At 37.6% G+C, this 22,921-nt stretch overlaps 1 protein-coding gene across 2 annotated transcripts in view; it reads left to right on the forward strand.

Annotated features, from left to right (window-relative positions):
- Positions 1-22,921, forward strand: part of LOC149845409 (mediator of RNA polymerase II transcription subunit 13-like) — a 154,299-nt gene that overhangs the window by 87,152 nt on the left and 44,226 nt on the right. For both annotated transcript variants that reach the window (XM_089995739.1, XM_089995740.1), the window contains 2 exons: positions 12,790-13,110; positions 14,517-15,878. In XM_089995739.1, coding sequence (XP_089851865.1) covers positions 12,790-13,110; positions 14,517-15,878 — 1,683 coding nt within the window. The remainder of the gene's footprint in view (positions 1-12,789; positions 13,111-14,516; positions 15,879-22,921) is intronic.

Raw genomic sequence — 22,921 nt, forward strand, 5'->3', positions numbered from 1 at the left:
ATTCCTCAATCCATGAACATAGAGCTTATGTCGGTGATTTTGAGGTTGCAGATGCTCTTGAGGTTCAGATTCAAGCTGTGTGCTATACAGGGAGTCCACAACAAATGAGGATACTCAGTCTCTAAACTCAATGTTGCATTTTTACAAACTAGAGCGTTGTCTGTGATGATTTGTACTACTTTCTGATCACTCACTTCTTTTATTATTTCTATAAACAATCCCTTCAAATACATCAACTGCTTTAAAAAATACTAGGTCACTAAGCGAAGAAGCAATGAAATTAATCAATGGACACCTTTGAATATCTGTCCACCCATCAGAAACAATAGAAACTCCATTTTGTTCTCATGAAAATTTCTTAATCTCTAGCAATCTCTCAACATTTTTCTTCTCTTCTGCAAGAATTGTCATACGTAGTTTTCCTAACTTTGGAGGTATATAGTCACTCAAGTTACAATTTGTCGGTGAAGTAACTAAATCCTTCCAATAATGATTTATAGCTGCATTAAATGAAACTAAACCAGAATAAAAATACCTTCATACTTTTTTTATCCATCTCTCCCCTTCCATATTTATTGAATGATGCTTTTATCGTTCCTCTACCTCCTACATCCACTTTTTTTTTTTGAGTATCTTCTTGGTGGCTTAAAAATAGTATACTTGCACAAACTTTACTCATTGTCTTCCTCTTCTCATATTCATCTTGTATTTTCTTGTATTGTCTTCGCATTGCCTCATCAACTCTTTTGTATCCTGAAATACCATGTCCTGATATTTTCAATAAATGAGCCTTAACTCTTGTGTAGGACCCAACATAATCTCTCTCACAAAGCTTGTATCTGAATCTCTTATTTCCACCACCTCATCCAGTTTTTTCAAGCTTATTCACATGTGCCCATAGTGGCCACCCGTTATCACATGTTGCAGCTAACAAACTTGAATCAAAACTCCCACTCAGTGTTATTAAAAGCGCGCCTCAAGGCGCAAAAAGCGCGCCTCGCCTCAAGGCGAGGGCGTTTGTGCCTTGAGGCGCAGGTATAAAGCGCAACACCCATGAGGCGTGCGCCTCATAGGCCTTGAGGCGCACGCCTTGAGGCGATGCACGCCTCGGACTGAGGCGTACACGCCTCTTTTTGTTGTAGTTCATGCACAGAAAATGCATTCAACTATTCTAATTTATTCTTTTTGTTTTCAGTTAATGTGGAAAACCATAAGCCCCTCAGTAAAGGTGCTGCATCGCGCAAATTTATACCCTCCCGCAACCATGCACCCCAATTTTTTTAAAGTGCTGCTCTTTGACACCTCTTTAGTCTCTAGCGAACTCATCGAGTTGGTGGGGGAAGGCGTGCAAGGAGTGGGGGTTCTTTCAGTTGGTGAACCACGGGGTCCCACCGAAGTTTCGACGGAGGGTGGAGGCCGACGTGGTGGAGTTCTTTGGGCTGCTGTCAGAGGAGGGATGAGAAGAACCCACTGGGCTACTACGACGCCAAGCACCACAACCGCCACTACTTCTTCCACCACGGAGGAAGAGGAGGAATCCAACGGGTCAGCCAAAATTAGGGAGGAAGATAAAGGCGTCAGAGGGGACGCTTCGGTCGCCCCTGGACAAGCCCTTGGGGGAGCTCACGGAGGAGGAACCGCTTTCCTACCTTGACTGCGTTGGAGGGCTCGTGAAGGAGGGTGGATGCGACATCCCGGTGGTGGAGGTCGGGGCACAGAAGCAGCAGGGAGGATGGAGGAGACCCCCCTCCGTTAGATGGTCGTGTCAGAGTCTCTGACTGTAGTGGTGGTTTGCGGAGGATGGCCGAACGGTGGAGCACCGACGAGTAATCGGAGATGGTGGAGTTGTGCTGAAACTAGCGACGGTGGTGGAACCTGCAGAAGAAGAGGAAAAAAACAAACAAAATGAAAAAAAGGGGTCTGCGATGGGTCGAGAACCCTTGCATATTTTTTAGATAAAATTACAATATTACCCTGATCTCAACCTATGTTTTACAGAAAGAGGGCTTTTATTTTTAGAAAAAATAATAAACAGTTCTCTGAAAAATATAGAAACAGAGTTGTAGTTTGATTTTTTTTTCAGAATTGGTTCTTTTTTAAAATTATAGAAAAGCACCTATAATTTTTATTTAACTCAAAAAGTTTAAAAATTATGTTTCATTGTTCCGATTTATTATTTTTGCTCAAAACTATTTTTTGATTTTTCTGATTTTTATAGAAAAGTGTTTTTGGTTTGTAAAATACCTCTCAAAACTTTATCCAAATATGTTTGGATCTTAATTGGATCAAGTTGGTATATGTAGTTTCTTATAAACTTAGTTGGATCTGATAAAAAACTTTTTTGACCCAGTTATGATCTGTTTTAGATCTCTATCTTGATGTGGGAGATGTTAAATTTTTACCATGTATATATATTTTGATTTAGAGAGATATGTGTGTTGTATTTTCAAGCTTACGAAGAAAAATCCTAAGGCTTAAAGTTTTATTTTTGATGAACTCACTATTCTTGTTTGGGCTTAAATATTGGAGATATGTGTGTTGTATTTTCAAGCTTATGAAGAAAAATCCTAAGGCTTAAAGTTTTATTTTTGATGAACTCACTCACTATTATTTTTTATGAACTCATTATTTTTTGAGATTTTTTATTTCCTGTTGGTTGTTGCTTCATCAATAAAGATTTTTTATTTATTTATAATTTTAGATATTTTTTTTATATTTTTTTTTAAGTTTTTTTAAAAAAAACTTTGAGGCTACGAGGCTTACGCCTCGCCTCAGATTTTGGTGGAGCGCCTCGCTACGCCTCAACGCTTTTCACAACATTGCTCCCACTACTAGTAGCAAAACTTACATGTGGGGATGAGGATGACACACGTCTTTTCCCTTTATCCATCATTTTTGTTATTAAAACAAAAAAAAATTATATTAAAATAAAATTCATAGTAGAAAACATAAACAATAATCATCAATGAAAATACAAAACTCATAAATAACAAAATCAGGAAAATGGGAGGCGAGGGTCGCAGAACTGGAGTTGATTTTTTTGCTTGGCAATATTCCACACTTGAATTGGGCTAACTTTTGCTCTCTTTACCAATTTGTTTAAACCTTTAGATGGGTTCTCACTTCAAAGAGTCCATATGCATAGAGCAGACGGTGAGTGCACTAAGGTGGCACATGGACGTGAGGAAGAAAAGGAAGGTGTAGCCTCCTCCCACTTTAAATCACATTCAAATTGACACCATGTTCCACTAGCAGCATGCTTCGGTATGAGCCAACTCTCCATTCACCCAACAAGAGAAATAGAAATGCAAAGATCACCATCGTAGAAGGTGCCACTACACAATGGGAATCCACCAACAAGCACAATGGAGATTGGCACTTTCCCAGGAAGCGAAAAATTAATATTCTGTAATAGGCGCCACTTCTGTAAACAAGAAAATAGCCGCCATGACAAATTATTTTACATTCTAGGGAAGCTCATTGTGTGAGTTTTTTTTTTTCTTTTACAATAAGGTGAAACTTGGTGATTAAGCTGTTGTTGGCACAATGACTGCAATTGTAACATTTTACATTTGCACAATCGAAAGCTCAATCTCATGATCATGATTGGCAAGCAAACAGACAGAGGGAAGTTAAAATGATTTTTTTACATTTGCACAACCGAAAGGTAAAGTGGCAACGTCGTGATCCTCATATCATAGGCAAAAACGAAGCAAAAACAGCCAAAGCTCAATGCACTACAACATCAGTGCAGAAATAGGGGTCCCCTTACGGAAAAAGAAAACCTACCGAACAAAGTCAGAGAGAGAGAGAGGTATGCAGAGAGAGGCGGGGTATAGCCGAGAAGAGCGAGAGAGACGGGGGGAGAGAGATTGAGAGAGAGAGATTGAAGGAAACATACTTGGAGTCTCCATGCTAGAGTCGTCGTGCTCGAGTCACCGCATCGGAGATGGCTCAAAGGAGAATAAGAGGTATCAGGGTCGAGATGGGGGAGATTTTTTTTTGCCCTAATCCCCCTCCCAACCCCATTTTATCGTTTTTTTTAAAGTCCAGAATTGGACTGTTAAGATCGTGGGTGCGTTGACTGCACACAATGTCAGTTTGACTGCACCGGGTGCCGCACCCACACCTGCACCCACGTAGCATCACGTCGATGCGGGTGTGACGTGGGTGCGGCACCTTGCTGGCCGAATCCCTGTGACTTAGCCTATAGCTTTATCTGCTTCAATTCTTGGGAGGTACCATTATTTTCTAATCTTTCATTTTTTATTGATTGTGAAGAGATTTTTTACATCTTTTATCATACAATAAAAATAATTGTAGCGATGATTGTTAAAACATATGGTTAATATATATATGTATTTTTTTCGTGTTCTTTGTAATGCCCACTAGGGGAAAAATCATATTTTCACTTATAAATACGCATGTCCACTATGGACCTTTTTTTGTTTTTATTAATTTTTGTTTTTTGTTTTTTTCTTTTATTTTTATTAAAACATTTGAATGAGCCCTCATAAGAACCGTTGGGATCCTCCCCAACGGTAAAAAGATGTGACTCTTGTGGTGGCTCCCAATGACTATGGGAGCCCCTTTGCTTCCAATACTTGTATAAATAGGGTTTCTTGCCCCACTCATTTGTAGTGCTCTTTGAAGCATTTTCAATAAAGACTTTACATTTTAGGGTCATCTCTCTCTCATATTGTGTGTGTTTATTACTTGGCCCCTTGTGGCTTATTGTATTTTTGCCCTTTAGTGGCTTCTTGTTTGTATGCTTGTGCATCTCATTATTCTTTGCACTAGTGTTTCATTACATGGTATGGTGTTTGGACACTCTTGGGAACCGTTTCTTTTATATTTGAGTGTGTCTAAGCTTCACACTCTTGTTCTTAACTCTTTCGCAATAGCCAACAAAGATGAAAAGTTTGACCTCTCATTCAAATTGAATTCAACCAACTATATAATGTGGGCGGCCGCTATGGAAAACAATCTTAAAGGCAAGAAACTTTGGGGATTCGTATGTGGCACCGTTCCAGAACTTCAATTTAAACTCACCAAGAAGGAAGGAAATAAGGAAATGGGTGAGGAAGAAAAAGGCAAAGCTATTGAAGAATACCAATCCAAAGTTGAAGATTGGGAAAGTGAGCATGCCAAAATATTGGCATGGTTTATGAATAATTTGGAGCTTAAAATTTGTGCTAATCTAGCCAAATTTAAGAAGGCAAATGAAACATGAGTCTTCATGAAAAGTATGTATACTCAAAATGACCTTGCTAGACATTTCTTTTTGCAAGAAAAAGTAAGATGAACCAAAATCAATTTCAAAATAATATAGCAATTTTTAGATTCGATTCTTGTCCTCAAACCAAGGTTTTAAAACTCGTGACTCGGAACTCGACTCGTTCTTTATTGACTCGTGACTCGGCGGGTCAACTCGGTGACTCGGACCGGGTTTTGTTAACTTTTGATTTTAAAACAAAGACAATATATAAATTGTCATTTAAACATATAAAGGTTTGTAGAATGACTTAATTACTAGTTTAATTGATTAATAAGTAAAATAACATCAAGTAAAACTGCTCTTAATTCAAATCTCACATTTACTAAAGAAACTACACAAGCAGGAGCAAGTCTTTCAAGGCAATATATAAAGAATGACTTAATTACTAGCTTCAAGAACTTTAATAGCCATGCTCGATCATGGTTTACATCCTGAATATATGGACATAGCTGTTGTGTTGCAGGGCCTCAGAAAATCCTTGCAAAATTTTGGGAACATTGAACTTTATCTTGATATTTGTAAGTGTGTTTCTGATGTAGAGTTGATTGGACCATGCCTTATATATCTGCACATAAATGCATATAAGCTTTGGATAATGAGAATGCTGTGATGTATCATTGTATATATATTATAATGATAAATGTGGGCATTTTATGCTGTTGGTTTTGAACAGGCTGGCTGCCAACTATTGTGTAGGTCTCAGAGATGGTTGCATGAGGGATCAATTATGTTAGTTGGATTAGTGGATTCACTCTATGTTCATTGAGGGGTACTGGGTTTGATTCCTTACCTGGAGCTACCAAAAGGAATGAATGATGGACATGTGAAATTTGATTGACTTTTACTAATTTTGTGATTTTATATTAAGTTGGTAAGCCTATTGATATTATGCTATTTGTTCTTTGAAAAATGAACACTTACATATGAAAAAAATGCCCATAGCCTTTGAAAAATGAAAAAAGAAAAAGTGCCCAAAACTCGCCCGAGTCAACCCGAGTCAACCCGAGTCAACCCGAGTCAGGCCGAGTTTTCGCAGAACGAGTTTAGCTTGCCGAGTTGACTCGTTGGAGGGCCGAGCCGAGCCGAGTCACCGAGTTGACTCGGTGAGTTTTAAAACCATGCCTCAAACTCCCAAACAAAATGACATTATTCATCAAAGATCTTGTCCTAAAACTCTCCATCAAATTGGTCTTGCCGAAAGAAAACATATGCATCTTATCAAAACAACTAGAATTCTTCTTATTTATAAAACTGTTCCAAATAACTTTTGGGCGAAGCCGCTCTTTTCACAATTTATCTTATAAATAGGATGCCATCTCATTTTTAAAAAATGTATCCCCTCTTGAAAAGTTGTTCAAAATAAATCCGGATTTCAAAAGATTAAGAATTTTTCGTTGTAAATGCTCAAGATCTTGGAGACTTCTCCATTCCTTTTCATGAGATAAATCGTGACTTCATGCGCAAGATTCAAAAGAAAGAAATTGCAGAGGCTTTGAAGAAAATGAAATCAAGAAGGGCAGTTGGCCCAGATGGTATACCTATCGAGGCTTGGAAATGCTTGGGAGAGAAAGGTTTAGAATGGTTGACAAATCTTTTTAACTTGATTTGGCGAACAAATAAGATGCCTAATGAGTGGAGGAAGAGTACGTTGGTGCCTTTATATAAGAATAAGGGTGATATACAAGATTGCACAAACTATCGTGGTATAAAACTCATGAGTCATACTATGAAACTTTGGGAGAGGGTGATTGAGTCTAGGTTGAGGAAGGTTGTCATGATATCGGAGAATCAATTTGGTTTTATGCCTGGAAGATCAACTATGGAAGCTATACATCTTCTTAGACAACTTATTGAAAGATATAGAGAGAGGAACAAAGATTTGCATATGGTTTTTATTGATTTAGAGAAGGCATACGATAGAGTACCTAGGGACGTTCTCTGGTGGACAATGATGAAGAAAGGTGTTTCTCTCAAGTACATTAGTATAATTAAAGATATGTATGAAGGAGTAGTAACCAATGTCCGCACTTGTGGAGGGGTGACAACCAATTTCCCGATAACGGTTGGGTTACATCAAGGATTTGCTTTAAGCCCTTTCCTATTTGCGATAGTGATGGATGAGCTTACGAGATCAATTCAAGAAAATGTACCGTGGTGTATGTTGTTTGCTGATGATATTGTTTTGATTGATGAGTCTAGAGCTGGGGTTAATGCTAAGTTAGAATTATGGAGACAGACATTGGAAGCTAGAGGTTTTAAGTTGAGTAAGAGTAAGACTGAATATATGGAATGTCGGTTTAGTAAGCAACGAAGTAGTGATGGGAGTGTAGTGAAGCTTGGTGTGCAAGATATACCGGTGAATGATTATTTCAAATATTTGGGATCCATCATTCAAAAGTATGGAGAAATTGATGGAGATGTAAATCATAGGATAAAGGTTGGGTGGATGAAATGGAAAAGTGCTACTGGAGTGCAGTGCTGTGCGATCGTAGAATGCCATTGCGGTTGAAGGGAAAGTTTTATAGGACGACTATTAGACCCGCTTTACTATATGGTACGGAATGTTGGGCTGCCAAGAGACATCATATTCAAAAAATGAGTGTAGCTGAGATGCGGATGCTTAGATGGATGTGTGGAAATACAATAAAAGATAAGATTCGGAACGAAGAGATACGTAAGAAGGTAGGTGTTGCACCCATTGAAAATAAGATGCGAGAGAATCGTTTACGGTGGTTTGGACATATTCGGCGAAGGCCTAATGATGCTCCAGTTAGAAGGTTGGAGAAATGGGAAAATATATTAGTTAAAAGAGGTCGGGGTAGGCCTAAGAAGACTTGGATGGAGATGATAGGAAAGGATATGAATGTTTTGAACCTCACCGAGGACATGGCGTTGGATAGAAATGATTGGAGGAAAAGGATTCATGTGGAAGACCCAAAATGAATTTCTTTTTTGGTTCATATCGCTGACCCCAATTGTTTTGGGATGAAGGCGTAGTTGTTGTTGTTGTTGTTGTAAATGCTTTGTTCTTTTTCAAGGACAAGATAAACTTTCACCGAAAGCTCTTGAATGTGTGTTTATTGGTTATGGTGAAAATCAAAACGGATATAGGTGTTATGATGTTAAAAATAACAAACTTTATTGTTCAAGAAATATGACTTTTCTTGAAGAACAAAATGGATTTAAACCTCAAAAACCCAAGGAAGATATTGATTATTCTTTTATCTTTGACTTATTACCTAGAAATGAGTTTGAAGATTCTAATGATACTATTTGTGATAATGGTTGTGATGACAATTCTCATCAAAATGATGATTCTCCGAATGAGTATCCCAATGATATCCATGCATATACTCGACGTGAGGGAAATGAGTATCAAAATGCTCTTGACATATATTCACGAAATCTCCCTTCAAATGGCCAAGTTGAGGAACTCCTACCTCGACGATCCTCTAGGAACATTAGACTTCCTAAAAAATTTGTCATATGACTTATTTTTCCCAAATTATAGAGCTTGTCTAATGCTGATCCATTCACTTAATGAGCCTTCAAACTTTAAAGAAGCTAAGTAATATTCACATTGGGTATTAGAAACACTCAACAAAGCTAACACTTGAAAAATCGTAACTATCCCTTTGGGTAAGAAGGCTATTGGTTGTAGGTGAGTTTATAATGTAAAAACTAAAAGTGATGGGTCTTTAGAAATATATAAAGCTATGCTAGTTGCTAAGGGGTATGCACAAGAATATGAAATTGATTACAAAGAAATATTTACACCGGTTGCTAGAATGACTAGTGTAAAAACTCTAATAGCCTTAGCCGCTATTAAACAATGGCCTATTTACCGATTAGATGCGAAGAATGCCTTTTTAAATGGGGATCTTTGTGAAGAAGTATATATAGATCCTCTACCAGGTCTTGAAATAGAAAAAACTCTTAAGCTTATTAAAGCTCTTTATGGTCTTAAACAAGCTCCAAAAGCTTTGTATGACCATTTCAGTAAAGTTGTTCTTGATAGTTAATTTACTTCTTGTTCTACTGAGACTGCTCTTTTTGTTAAGAATGCAGAGGCCACGTAACTATTTTACTATTGTATGTTGATGATATGATTATTACTAGGAATGATAAAAGGGGCATTGCTTGTATTAAAAATATTCTAAAAAGTAATTTTGATATTTTTGACATCGGATTTCTAAGGTATTTTTTTGGCATTGAAGTTACATATTCTCTTAGAGGATATATTCTTTCTCAAATGAATCTTGCATCAGATATTATTGCTAAATCTGAATTAACTGCCAAAAAGGTGGAGACTCTAGAAGTGAATATGCTAAGATGAGATTCACTGATGAACCTCCTTTAGAAGACCCCTACTCCTTATCGTCAATTAATTGGATCTCTAACATATTTGTCTATTACCAGGCCAGACATTACTCATGCTGTACATAGTGCCTTTTAGTTTCAGAATGCTCCTACTACCATTCACATGGCAGCTGTCATGCGAATTATCAGATATCCAAAGGAAACTATAGCAAAAGGGCTATTCACCTATTCTTTATCTCCAACTTTAATTGCTTATACTGACTTTGTTTGGGGTGAAAACCCCAATGATCGTATTTTTACTAAAGGTTATTGTGTTTTCTTTGGAGAATCATTAATTTCTTGAAAATGTAAGCAATAAAAGGTTTCTCTATCTTCCACTGAAGCCAAATAAAGGGCTATGTTCATCGTCACAAATGAACTTGCTTGGTTAAGAAGTCCGCTCAAAGATATGAGAGTCATCATCTCTATTTCTTCGAAGCTATGTTGTGACAACAAAAGTGCAATCTACATTGTTAGTAATCATACAATCTATAAACGTACAAATCCCATTGAGATTGACTGTCATGAACAAATAACACATATTGAGATTGACTGTCATTATGTTGGAGATGAATTCTTACTTAACACTATTGAACTTCTATATGTCACCTCCAAATACCAGCTTGTGGATTTCTTCACTAAAGCTTTACTATCCCCTAAGTTGTCCTTTCTTCTAAGCAAACTTTCGGTGATCTCATCGTTATTTTGGGGAGGGGTGTTAAAACATATGATTACTATATATATGTATTTTCTTCATGTTCTTTGTAATACCCCACTAGGGGCAAAATAGTCTTTTACTTGTAAATACTCATGACCATTAGAAACCTTTTTTTTGTTCTTATGAAGTTTTGTTTTTTGATTTTTTTCTTTTATTTTTATTAAAACATTTGAATGGGCCCTCATAAGAGCCGTTCGGATCCTTCGGGGGCCCCCAACGGCTCTATGGGAACCCCTTTGCATCCAATACTTGTATAAATAAGGGTTCTTGCCCCACTCATTTGTAATGCTCTTTGAAGCATTTTCAATAAAGACTATATTTTTGAGTCCTTTCTATCTTATATTGTGTGTGCTTATCACTTGGCCTCTCGTGGCTTGTTGTATTTGTTCCCATTAGTGGCTTCTTGTTTGTATGTTTGTGATTATGACATTATTCTTTGCACTAGTGTTTTATTACAATGATATCATCCACATACTAAAATATGATATCAATCCCTTCTTTTCATAATAAGTGGATAAGGAATTATTAATTGGAACTTTTCACGAGGCAATGACTGATAAATGATAACTATATTGTAAAACTAGATATTTTTAAAGTTTGTTTAAACCATATATGGATCTATTTAATGTATGGATATACCTTCTGGGACTGCTTCATATAGACCTTGTCCTTCAACTTACTGTGAAGAAACACTTTCTTTACATTTTGATACAAAGACCATTCAATTCACAAAGCAAGAGTTGGTATTATTTGTATACTGGCAATTTTACGGCTAAAAGTTTTTTTAACCAAGTCATGTTATCAATTATATTCTTTTGCTACTAGTCTGGCTTTAAATCTTCTAATGTTTCAATTGCTTGGATATTTAACTTTGTAAATTCTTTGCTCTCTAGCCTTGTACCACGTCCTTTATGTTATTAAAATAGCTTTCATCTCTTTGGCCATAGTGATGCTGAGGCTGAATTAGTTTAGAGTGTCTCTGGAAGGCTATTGCTAGTTTTTCAGCATTTGAAGACTGAATAGTTAAATCCACCACATGCTGCAAACTCTTTTGAGAATGATCTCTTTGCTGGTCATTAAAATAACATTGTTTTGATTCTTGTGAATAATAAAACTTAGTAAAGTCTTAACCAAGATTACTTGGCTGAGGGTCCCACATTGTTCATCCTTTCATCACATCGGCAATTTTAGCAGTGCTGATTGATAAATTATTCTTTTCATGCTTATCACCTGCAAGCAGCAACTTTATTAATAAATTAATCTCTACTTACAAAAAATAATTAATTATTAAAATCTACAAAGTCGGTAAAGAGAAACATGTGTCCTTTATGACAATCCAGATACCCAATGAAGATGCATTATTCTGATTTGGGATTTAATCTTCTTCATTGTGACTGGTGTGTACAAACATCAATGCCGCAACGTGCAATTAAATATCTAATAGAAACAAATATTAAAATTATAGTCATCTGTATCGTTCAGGGTAATTTCTCAGCGAGGGTTTTTCTGGTAGATATTTTCAAAAAGTGTTTTTTCTTGGGAAAATCTTGGAAGCTTTAAAATTTGAAAAACATAAATAATAATAATAAGAAAGATAAGAAAATAATAGGTTTTCTAAAAATTATAAAGAAACAAGTTTAATTTTTTAAAATTCAAAAGAAACTAAAAAAAAGGAAAACTGTACTTAAAATATATAAAAATAAGATTAAAAATATAAAAATATGATGATAATATTGTGATATTTTTTTATCGTGATATTCTGCTGATATTATCGGCTAGCTAAAAATGCGATAGTATCACAATATTTTCAAAATATCGGCAATATCAGAGACAGTAATTAAAATACAGCTAGGTTAGTAGTATAATAGTGGTGGTCTGTAAAAGAGTGACAATTGGTGTATGTAGAGGATGGTGATCATGATGAGATATTTGACAGTGAAATAAAAGAGGTCGTTTTGGTTGTGATGATCGTGATAGTGATAACGGTTTATGGGCATGATGGGAAGGATATGTTATGATGTCAAGAACTGATTGCATTTGGGTCTAGGGAATTTATGTTTATACACACACACACACACATTTATGGATTTATTTATATGAATTTAAACAAATTTATTACATCAGTGTCCATAGTTTCTTTTCAATGTTAAAAAAAGTAAAGGTTCACTTGTGATGTTTCTTTTTGCCTAATTTTTTTTGACTGACTTGAGATTTATTGGAGCTTATAAACTGCGGAAAAATTGTAGATGGTAGGTTGCAATATTGTGTTTTTCACCATTTTGTTTAACTTGCAGAGATTTTTTTTTTAAGAAACCCTCTTAACCGTCTGGTGCCTATTTTCTTCCTGGTGTATTAAATTATTATATCTCTCTTTATGTGCTGTTTGTGCATGTGTTAATCAAGCTACTCTTCTGTAATTGCTTTTAATTCTCAGGTTTCTAAGCGTGCACACACAGATACAGAATCATTTGGTCAGCAACAACCATACAAGGTTGCATGCAAAGGCTATGAATTCAGCACGAAAGGCTTTTCTTGTGCAGAGGATGGATTTATCCAGAATGAATTTAAACCGGAATTTAGTTCAGTTGAAGCAAATACTGCATCAGGCATTGTAGATGCAGCAAATAATCATCTTGGGACTTATTGGCATTGGGATGATGAAGAAGGGGGAGTGGTCTTAGATGTGCAAGCACTTCTCTCTGAGTTTGGGGATTTTAGTGACCTGTTTCAACATGATGTTCTCCCTTTTGGTGAGGTAATATCTCTAGCTATGGGAAAATGATTAATTAAATTGACTGGTCAAATGATGTGTGGGTCTGTTTTCTGTTTGCCCTTATATAATCATGTCATTGTAGCCACTGGATAGTCCTTGTTTTTGTAATGTTGTAAATTCAGATGTGAAACTTTGCATTTTCCTCCTGTTATCTGCTATTGGTAGTATTATTTTGCTTTAAGAAATACATATTGGATTTCTGGCTTTTTCCTCCATGCTTTTACTGGTGCTTTGTTGTTGTGTAATATTTTCTGATGCAGCTTGTCATTATGTGAATACTAGTACAGACATCTTGTTGCTTACAAATACGTGTATACATGCATACTCAAACATATGAATATTGTTTCTTACCTGGTTTTGGTTACCCTGCTATGCCATGAAATACCATGGTCTACCTTGTCTCTCGATCACATTCTAGCAGTCATTCCAGTGTTTTAGGATATAGGCACGCATGCCACCAAGATTTATCAGGAATATTCTCTTTTACCCATTCATATATTGAAATGCCGTTGAGCTGTGGGTACTGGATTATGCTACAGTCTCTACCTATACAGGTCATGGGTTGTGAGCCTGTAATGAAATAGTCCACGAGAGGATAAAGTCCACAAGGCCACTAAGGGAAAACACAGTGCACTAAGGGAGAATCACAAATGCACTAAAGCACACACACACATAAAAACTAATTATTTTATTAATAAAAGAAAGCACAGAAAATGCATGTCTTACAAGATAGGCCTTTCCCTATTTATATACAAGAGAGAGGAGCCAGCTAGCCGTTAGACCATCCTAATGACTAGCTAGGACTACTGACAAAAATGCCCATAAGGGCAATGCAAAATACAAAAAATAAAAAAGAAAAACAACACAAATATTACATATTAATCCCGATTCAATTTCTCTTTCCTGTTATTGCATGCTACACCTTGGTCATGTCAAGTGCCTTCTTTTTATTGAAAATTATTAGTAGGTGAGCTCAATCCATAATACAGTCTCACATTACATTGAAGAGCATGACTACATTTGACTGACACAGACATGGTTAACTAAAAATGACTGCCTAACATGTCATATCAGGATCTTTTAGGTACAGTTTCTTGGATAAAGGCATTTAATAAGAGGATGACTTCAATTAACAATTCATTGTCAGTAGCCAGATTCTAAGTTGTTGGTTGCCAAGTTTGGTTTAATGAATTTCCTGTTTATCTTGGTAAAGGTGCTGAGGTTTAACTGTTTGAGTGAGGGCACCCATACCCATGTCTGTCACTTGGTGCTTTTGTTTAGTTAGTGACATGGGTTTCTTTGATGATTGGAATTCTTAATGTGTTTTTGTGAGTAGCAAAATGGTTCTCATAGTTGACCTTTGATTTTATGCACTGTTTCTTGTACAGCCCCCAACTGCTGCAGAATCAGAAGCGCTTATGTTGTCATTAGCTGATGGTGGAGATATGATAGGCAGTCCTGCTAGAAGTGGCTTGGACGTATCGGATCAAGTTCTTTTACCTGTTCTGGATCTTTCATCATTTGAAGGCTTGAATCAAACACCATCTCTTAAGGAGACCAACAACAGAAACCAGGAACCCTTAAGGGATGGCACATCATCAGTTGTAGGGTGCTGTCCTTCATTACCAACAACTGGAGACTTTGACCATTTATCCAAATCTGAAGCCATGATGATATTTGCTCCAGAATATACTGCCGTTGAAACCTCTGAAACTGATTGTTCTTCTTCAATCTTTAGAAATCCATATGTTCCTGTAACTATAAATGCGGAGGCGTCACCATCGACCTCTTGTGTGTATGCATATGGTGCAACACCACCACCTCCACATGTAGACACTTCAGATGATCTAGTTGATGTATCAGGAAAACTAAGAGAAGCTCGACCTAGGCGTGATTCAAGTTCCGTTGAAATAACAAAACACTATAACCATGTTCGTAGTGGGAATAACAAATCTGACAGCAAATTATCTTCTCACAATAATAATATGGTACCATACAAAGCAGAGGGAAACTTCTCATCATCATCTGATTTCAAGTGCTCAAATGCTAGCTTATCTTTTTTGAAAGGGGGGAATTTTATAGAATCAGGAAGCTTGGTCTTCTCTTTGAAGAGTATGCTGGCCACTGAAATTGAATGTGCAATGCTTCAGACTTCCATGTGCAGGACAAGGCATATGTTGTTATCTTTCAGTAATCTAGCCCGTCTCAGTGTGAACAAGTTTGCCTCAGGTTCAATCTTGGATCAGGCCCCTAGGGAAACAACTGCCCTTCTAGGAAAGGTATCAAACAGATTTGAGCCAAAGATGATGGAGGCATTACCAGTGAGAATAGCTGGTGATATTGATGGAGGAGTGCTTGATGGGAACCATTCTTCCCCTATTGGTGTCTGGCGACCTGTGGGAGTTCCTAAGGGCATAAAGCCGTCAATTGCACCTACTAATTATGTTATATCTGCCTCACATGGTGCTTTTGAGGAAGACAGTTTAATTTCGAATGGACAGAGACCGCAGATTAAAGTGCTGATTGATGCATTGGGCTTGCTAGTACAACAATCGACTTCCTTTGTTGATCTGGCACTTGATACTGATTGTGGAGATGGTATCTATGGTTGGCTTGCATTTCAGGAGCAGAGAAGACGTGGATTTTCTTGTGGTCCATATATGGTTCATGCAGGATGCGGAGGACTTTTATCTTCATGCCATTCATTGGACATCGCTGGAGTAGAGCTTCCTGATCCTCTTGCTGCTGATGTTAGTGTTTGCATGCTTTTTGTTTAATTTTATTCCTTTGAAGTCAACAAAAACAAAAAATAACATTTAGATCATGTTGAACATGTTCTATTTATTATTTTCATGTGTTAAAGTTGACTCCAACATGATTTGTTGTACCATTTTAACCACCCTTATCTTCACGAATTGTGAGCCTTTGATTTTTTACCCTCTCAAAAATCAAATTTCATGGTGCATTAAACATGAGGAAACCCCCACACAGTAAATAAGCAATGTTAATCAGATATGTTCAGTCAGATCTTACTTTTGGTGGCTAAATGCATACGAACAACAATGTGTACCACCATTGGGTATCACAGTACAGAACCACCATACATTTTTCTCATAAATATATATATATATATATATATATATATATATATATATATATATATATATATATATATATACACACACACACACACTTCTAAAGGAGGGTTGGGGGGCATAATTGTGCAAAAACATTGATCCAGTTATATCTTTTTTTAATGACATGCAATTCATTTGCTGTACATTTCATTTACAAATTTGTTTTAGACTTTCTTATTGAGAGAAAGATACCCCCATCATGTGCAAGAGAGCGAGCGAGCCACATATAGGAGGATTCTATGGGGATAAGAGAGTTAGTTTATAAAGTTAACTTTATGTAGATATTAATCATATAGAGAGGCATGAAAATATACCAATTGTTAATAAAAATAAACAAAATGTTACATAATTTTCAAGTTTAAGAGTGTGTATAACTGTATGCGATTGTGTGCTATGTGCATGTTTGTGGTCCGTTCATAAGAACGGGCTGTTATACACACATTAGAAAATATAGTGGCCCATCCATATGGATAGGCTCTAGATAAAAAAGGTTTATGTTAAAATTTCTAATATGACTAAAATAACAAAGATATAAAAATAAATATACACTTAAAATAAAATAAGATTTTTATTAAAAGCATGTAAATGAAAAAATATTTAAGCAAACACATACCTTTTTATGACACACTTGTTTACCCATCCATCTAGTGAGAGAAAGAAACAAAAAAAATGAAAATTAATTTTAAAATATTTTCATGGATAAAAGTAAGGCCTTCTATCTTGATCCAAGCTTGCTCATTCATGGAAGATTAGTTGTGCTATTGTGGTATGCAAACATCTATTCTGTATTTGAGGGGCCTGAAACATAGGAGAGAGGGTGTTTGACAATTGATTGGGGTGGATCTCATCCCATATCTACCATTTATTGATTGGCCTGCAGAAATGGCAGTTTGCCCTTTATGGCCACTAACCCAAATTGAACATGGAAAAAATGAACAAATTACATGCATGAGTTACCAAAACAGTTTGTATATCACACAATGTATGTTTAGGAAAATGGTAAGTTATGTCGCACAGACACTTTAAAAGGGCCATTGCACCAGCGTCGATGAGACGCAGGTGCGGAAAATACCCCTGGGTGCAGTCAACCTGCACCCAGGGTTATATTCGACCAAAATAGACTCGGTCAACTTTGATCGAGTCTATTTTGGTCCATTTTTTTTAAACTGTTTTTTTTTTGGGCGGGGGGGTTAAGGGCACAATCGTGCCACCTCCCGACCCCTCCGACTCCTCAACCCCCTCTCCTCCCCCTCTCCAACTCCTCCTCTTCTGATGGCGAGGACGAAGGGCCCCTTCCCTGACTCTTCCGACGACTTAGCTACATCTCTCTCTCTCTCTCTGTTCTTCCTCCGCCTCCTCCTCTCTTTCTTCTTTCTCCTCCTCTCTTTCTTCTTTTTCCTTGTCCTCCTTTCTGAACCCAAGCCTGTTGGGTTCGGCTTTGGTGAACCCAGGCTTGGGTTCAACAAAACCGAACCCATCCCAACTTTGTTTTATATATATATATATACACACACACACACACACACCCTCCTCGCACCCCCGCACCCAAGTTTTTTTTAAAGTGCTGCATCCGCACCCACACCTATGTGACATAGATGGTGAAAAGAAGACATCATTATCGTCATTATGTATATGTCTGACCCGATCCATTTATATAATGGATCGGGTCCAAACCCAGTTTGTGTATAATGTAAATTAACACTCTATTAAGGGGTATTTTCGTACCCTAGTTTTACACACTTATTATATTAATAGAATGAGAGGGCAGTCACGATCGACTGAACCCCTTTCCTTTGGAATCTCTCTCTCTCTCCCCTCTCTCTGTCGATGACAGGCCTGTGCTGAAGAACAATGACTTCTTTCTTTCATGGTATCAAAGCAGCGTGACATCTGGGAGTGAAGGGCTGCCAGCGTGAATCTGCGTGGATCTATCAGCGTGCGTCTATCAGCGTGAATCTGGACCCAGCGTGAATCTGCGTGGATCTATTAGCGTGAGTCTACCAGCGTGAATCTGGACCCAGCGTGAATCTGCGTGGATCTATCAACGTGAATCTGGAAACGTAAAATACAAGTTCCCCTTTTCCTTTGTGAAAAACTCGATTCTCTTTCTTTCTGTGATTCTGTGAACAACTTGATCTTTTCTTTCTTGATCTATGATTCTGTGAGAAACTCGACTTGGTTAGAAACATGAATCTGCTTTTCATTTCAGATCACTGTGATTCTTTTTCTGTTAATCTGTGATTCTTTTTTCTGATTAATCACTGTTGCTCTCTCACTTGTCATCTGTTTTTCCCTCATCTGAAAATATTTCTGTTTTCGTTGGTTCTGAAAAGAACTGCCTGTCGAGTATCACTTGTTAATCACTGTTGCTCTCTTGGTTCTGGTTTCGTTGGTTCTGTCAGCCGAGTATTCTGACTGGTCGAGTGCTCTGTCATCATCTACATATATTAGCCGAGCAGTGTTCTGTTAGCCGAGCCCTCTGTTTCTGTTTTTCATACCTAAGTGTCAGTTCAAACATATTCATCAAATGGATTTTACTCACGGGCAATCATGTCTGTCCTCAAGTTTTCTCGGTCAACTAGTCTATGAAAAACTGAATAACTGCAACTTCTTAACCTGGAAAAGACAAATCATCCCGTTTATAAAGAGTCAGGACCTCTCTGGTCATCTGGATGGATCGGTCCCACTGCCTCCAGAATTCCTTTCGCAAGAAAAGGCGGACGATAAAGGAGAACAATCTGTTGTTCTTCACAAGAATCCAAAATATGTTGCTTGGATGAAGAAGGATCAATCGCTAGTGGCATACATCACTTCAACTCTTTCACATGAGGTCCTTATTGCTCTTCCTGATGATTGTTCGGCAAAGGAACTGTGGGATACATTAGTTCAAACATATTCACAAATTTTTGAGGCAAGAATTATGTTTCTTAAGCGAGAGTTTCAAATGCTGAAGAAAGATTCCATGTCTATTATGGAATACCTGAATAAAATGAAAGTCATCACAGATCAGCTGGCCGTTGTTGGGTGTCTTGTCAGTGAAAAAGATAAAGTACAACAAATCTTGAGTGGATTGGGGCCAGACTATCATGTTATGACGACAACCTTACTATGTTTACCAGAACTTCCAAAGTTTGAAGATCTTCGTGCGAAATTATTGCAATATGAGATGACTCTGAAAGGATCTGCTGAAGACTCTCATGGGAATTCAGGAACACAAGATGTGCTGGCTATGAGAATGAGTTATGGTCGAAGACGAGGAAGTTCTTTTCGAGGAAAAGGAGGCCAAGGGAGAAATAACTATGGAGGTCGTGGCATACTTCCAACACCCAATATCCAGGGACAAAGACCCATTCCCACCTGCTTCCTATGCAACAAGAAAGGGCACATTAAAGCAAATTGTTGGTTCAATCCTCAAAACAAAGGGAAAGCTCCACAAGCAGAGGCTAGGAAGGATGGAGAAGTAAAAGTTGCTGTTGGCAGCCTTGGCAGGATTGAATATGAAAAAAATGACAAAGGAATTTGGTATGTCGACTCCGGAGCAGCTACTCATGTTACGGGTGATGTAGGTAAACTCTTGACTCTTACTCCTTATGTTGGAAAGAATATCATAGTCATAAGAGATGGATCCCATCATGAAATCTCACATACTGGAAATGCCATTATACACATGTCAAAGTCCTCTCTTAAACTTTCAAGTGTCATCCATGCGCCTAATATTCAAAAGAACATTGTTTCTGTCTCAAAACTTGTTGATGATGCTAATGCTTCAGTTGAATTTACTCCCTCTTCTGTTTATGTCAAGGATCTTCGCACGAGGAAGATATTCGCTAAAGGAAGACGATGGGGCAACATGTACATCTTTCAAGAAGATCCTTCCTCCATTCATTCCAACCATTCATCCTTGAAGCCTCACCAATGTCAAGTTTTTGATTCTGATTTTATATTTACTGTTTCTGAAAGTAATAAGCCAAGACTTTGGCATAGTCGTCTTGGCCATTGTGGTCGCCATTTCATTGAAAAACTTGTCTTGAATAATCTTATTCCTAAGTCCAGTCTGAGTTCAGAAGTCATTGATACAAAATATTCTAGTTGTCATTTATGTAAGAGTCATGCTTTACCTTTTGCTTCCATTAATAAAAGAGCTTCAAGGCCATTTGAGGTCATTTGTTCAGATGTCTGGGGTCCTGCCCCAATTACTTCTTTTTCTGGCAGTAAATACTATCTTATTTTCATTGATAGTTACTCACGTTATACTTGGATATTTTTTATGAAGCACAAATCAGAAGTCTTTGGAGTGTTCCAGAAATTTCACTCTTTTGTTCAAAATTATTTCTCTACCAACATTCTTAATTTCCAGTGTGATGGAGGAGGTGAATTCTCCTCGAGTGATTTTGTTAATTTCCTTCAACATAATGGGATAAAGAGAAGAGTGTCTTGCCCTCATACACCTCAACAAAATGGGATTGCTGAGAGGAAGCATCGACATATTGTTGAGACTGCAATGAGCATGATGCACGAGAGCAATCTCCCTGTATCATTATGGACTGAGGCCTTCCACTCCACAGTTCATGTGATAAATCGATTGCCCATGAGTATCTTAGAAAATAAGTCACCATACTTCTTTCTTTTTGGCATACAACCTGATTATCATGAATTACGTGTGTTTGGGTCTGTTTGCTATGTTCACATTGACATCTCACTCAGGCACAAGTTCCAAGATAAGGCTTTAAAATGCAGGTTTATAGGATATGCAGAAGATTACAAAGGGTACATGTGTTATGATCCCCTGAGCAAGCGTGTCAAAATATCAAGGAATGTAATTTTCGATGAAATGAACTTTGCTGATCAGAATACTAATTCAACTATGGTGGATACTGATAACTCAAGCTCCAGCATTGAGGTATACTACTCATGGTTAAATTCAGAACTCTTCTCCAATGGTAAAGTAGACTGTCCAGAAAATTGCAGTCAGAAGGAGCCACATGAGGATTCAGTCAATGAAACTCAAACGAAGGAAACTGTTACATATGACTTGGAGCCAACAAGGTATAAGGGTATTGTGTACACCCGGCGAGAGAAAGAGCCCTCATTCATTCCTTGTACGAATACGGATCCATCTGGATTATCCGCTTCGCAACAAATGGATATCAGAAGATCCTTACGAATTCGACATCCTCTTGACATGTGGGTAAGTTATAAAAATTTTTCATTGGATTTTCAGTTATTCTTGACATCCATAAGTAAAGAGGATGAGCCTCTCATGTTCTATCAAGCTGCGAGCTGTAGAAGATGGGTAGAAGCAATGAATGAAGAAATGGAGGCCTTACATGAATGTGGGACATGGGAGATTGTACCTAGACCACTGAATGTTGTTGGGTCAAAATGGGTGTACAAGATAAAGTATAAACCAGATGGGAGCATCAAAAGGTACAAGGCTCGACTTGTAGCCAAGGGATTCACACAAGAGGAAGGCCAAGACTTTGATGAAACCTTTAGTCCTGTAGTTAAAATGGGGACCATTCGCATTGTGTTGAGTCTAGCCATTAAACATGGATGGACATTGAGCCAGTTGGATGTAAAAAATGCTTTTCTGCACGGGGATTTAAAATAAGGTCTACATTGAAAAACCCACTGGATATGCAGAACGAGACGCCAAAAAATATGTATGCAAATTAAACAGAGCACTCTACGGTTTGAAACAAGCTTCTCGTTCCTGGTTCAACAATTTTTCTCTAGAAATACAACGGCATGACTTCTCTCGATCTCTTCTGGATCACTCATTATTTATTCACAATGAACAAGGAGTCACTACTCTTCTGTTGATATATGTAGATGACATCATCATCACAGGGAACTATAAAAGTCACATTGAGCAGGTGAAGAAGTTATTAAATCAAAGATTTAAGATGAAAGATTTGGGAGAGCTGCGATATTTTCTTGGGGTAGAAGTTGATAACAGAAATGATACACTTACCCTTACTCAACACAAATATACGTTGGATATTCTCGGCAAAGCAGGCATGACAGATTGTAAGCCGTTAACAACTCCAAGTGTCATTCATCAAAAATTGAGTTCCCAGGAAGGGGATATATATGGAGATCCCACTAAGTATCGCAGTTTAGTTGGAATGTTGCAATACCTGACTTTTACTAGACCCGACATAGTATATTTGGTTCATCAGGTATCCTAGTTTATGCATGAACCTCGTATGTCACATATGGAGGCAGTCAAACGTATACTTCGCTACCTGAAGGGTACAGTTGGTGATGGGCTGGTATACAAGAAAAAGGAATTAGAGCCAGGCGGGGGCCATGAGATCGTCACTTATGCTGATGCTGATTGGGCGGGTGATCCAGACGAACGACGATCAGTATCCGGTTATTGCAGCTTCATTGGGCCAAACTTGGTATCCTGGAGCAGTAGAAAACAAAAGGCGGTTGCTAGATCAAGCACTGAGGCTGAATACAGATCGATGGCCACTGCTACGGCCGAGGGTACATGGATAAGACATCTCCTGACAGAAATGGGAGAACCGATTGCTCGGTCATTGTTGTTGTGTGACAATCAAAGTGCCATCAACATGCCGTTCAATCCCATCCACCATAGTCGAGCAAAGCACATTGAAATAGACCAACATTTTATTAGGAAAAAGGTT

This window comes from Nuphar pumila, chromosome 2, assembly GCF_984573655.1.
Source record: "Nuphar pumila chromosome 2, dmNupPumi1.hap1.1, whole genome shotgun sequence".
Lineage (NCBI taxonomy): Eukaryota > Viridiplantae > Streptophyta > Magnoliopsida > Nymphaeales > Nymphaeaceae > Nuphar > Nuphar pumila.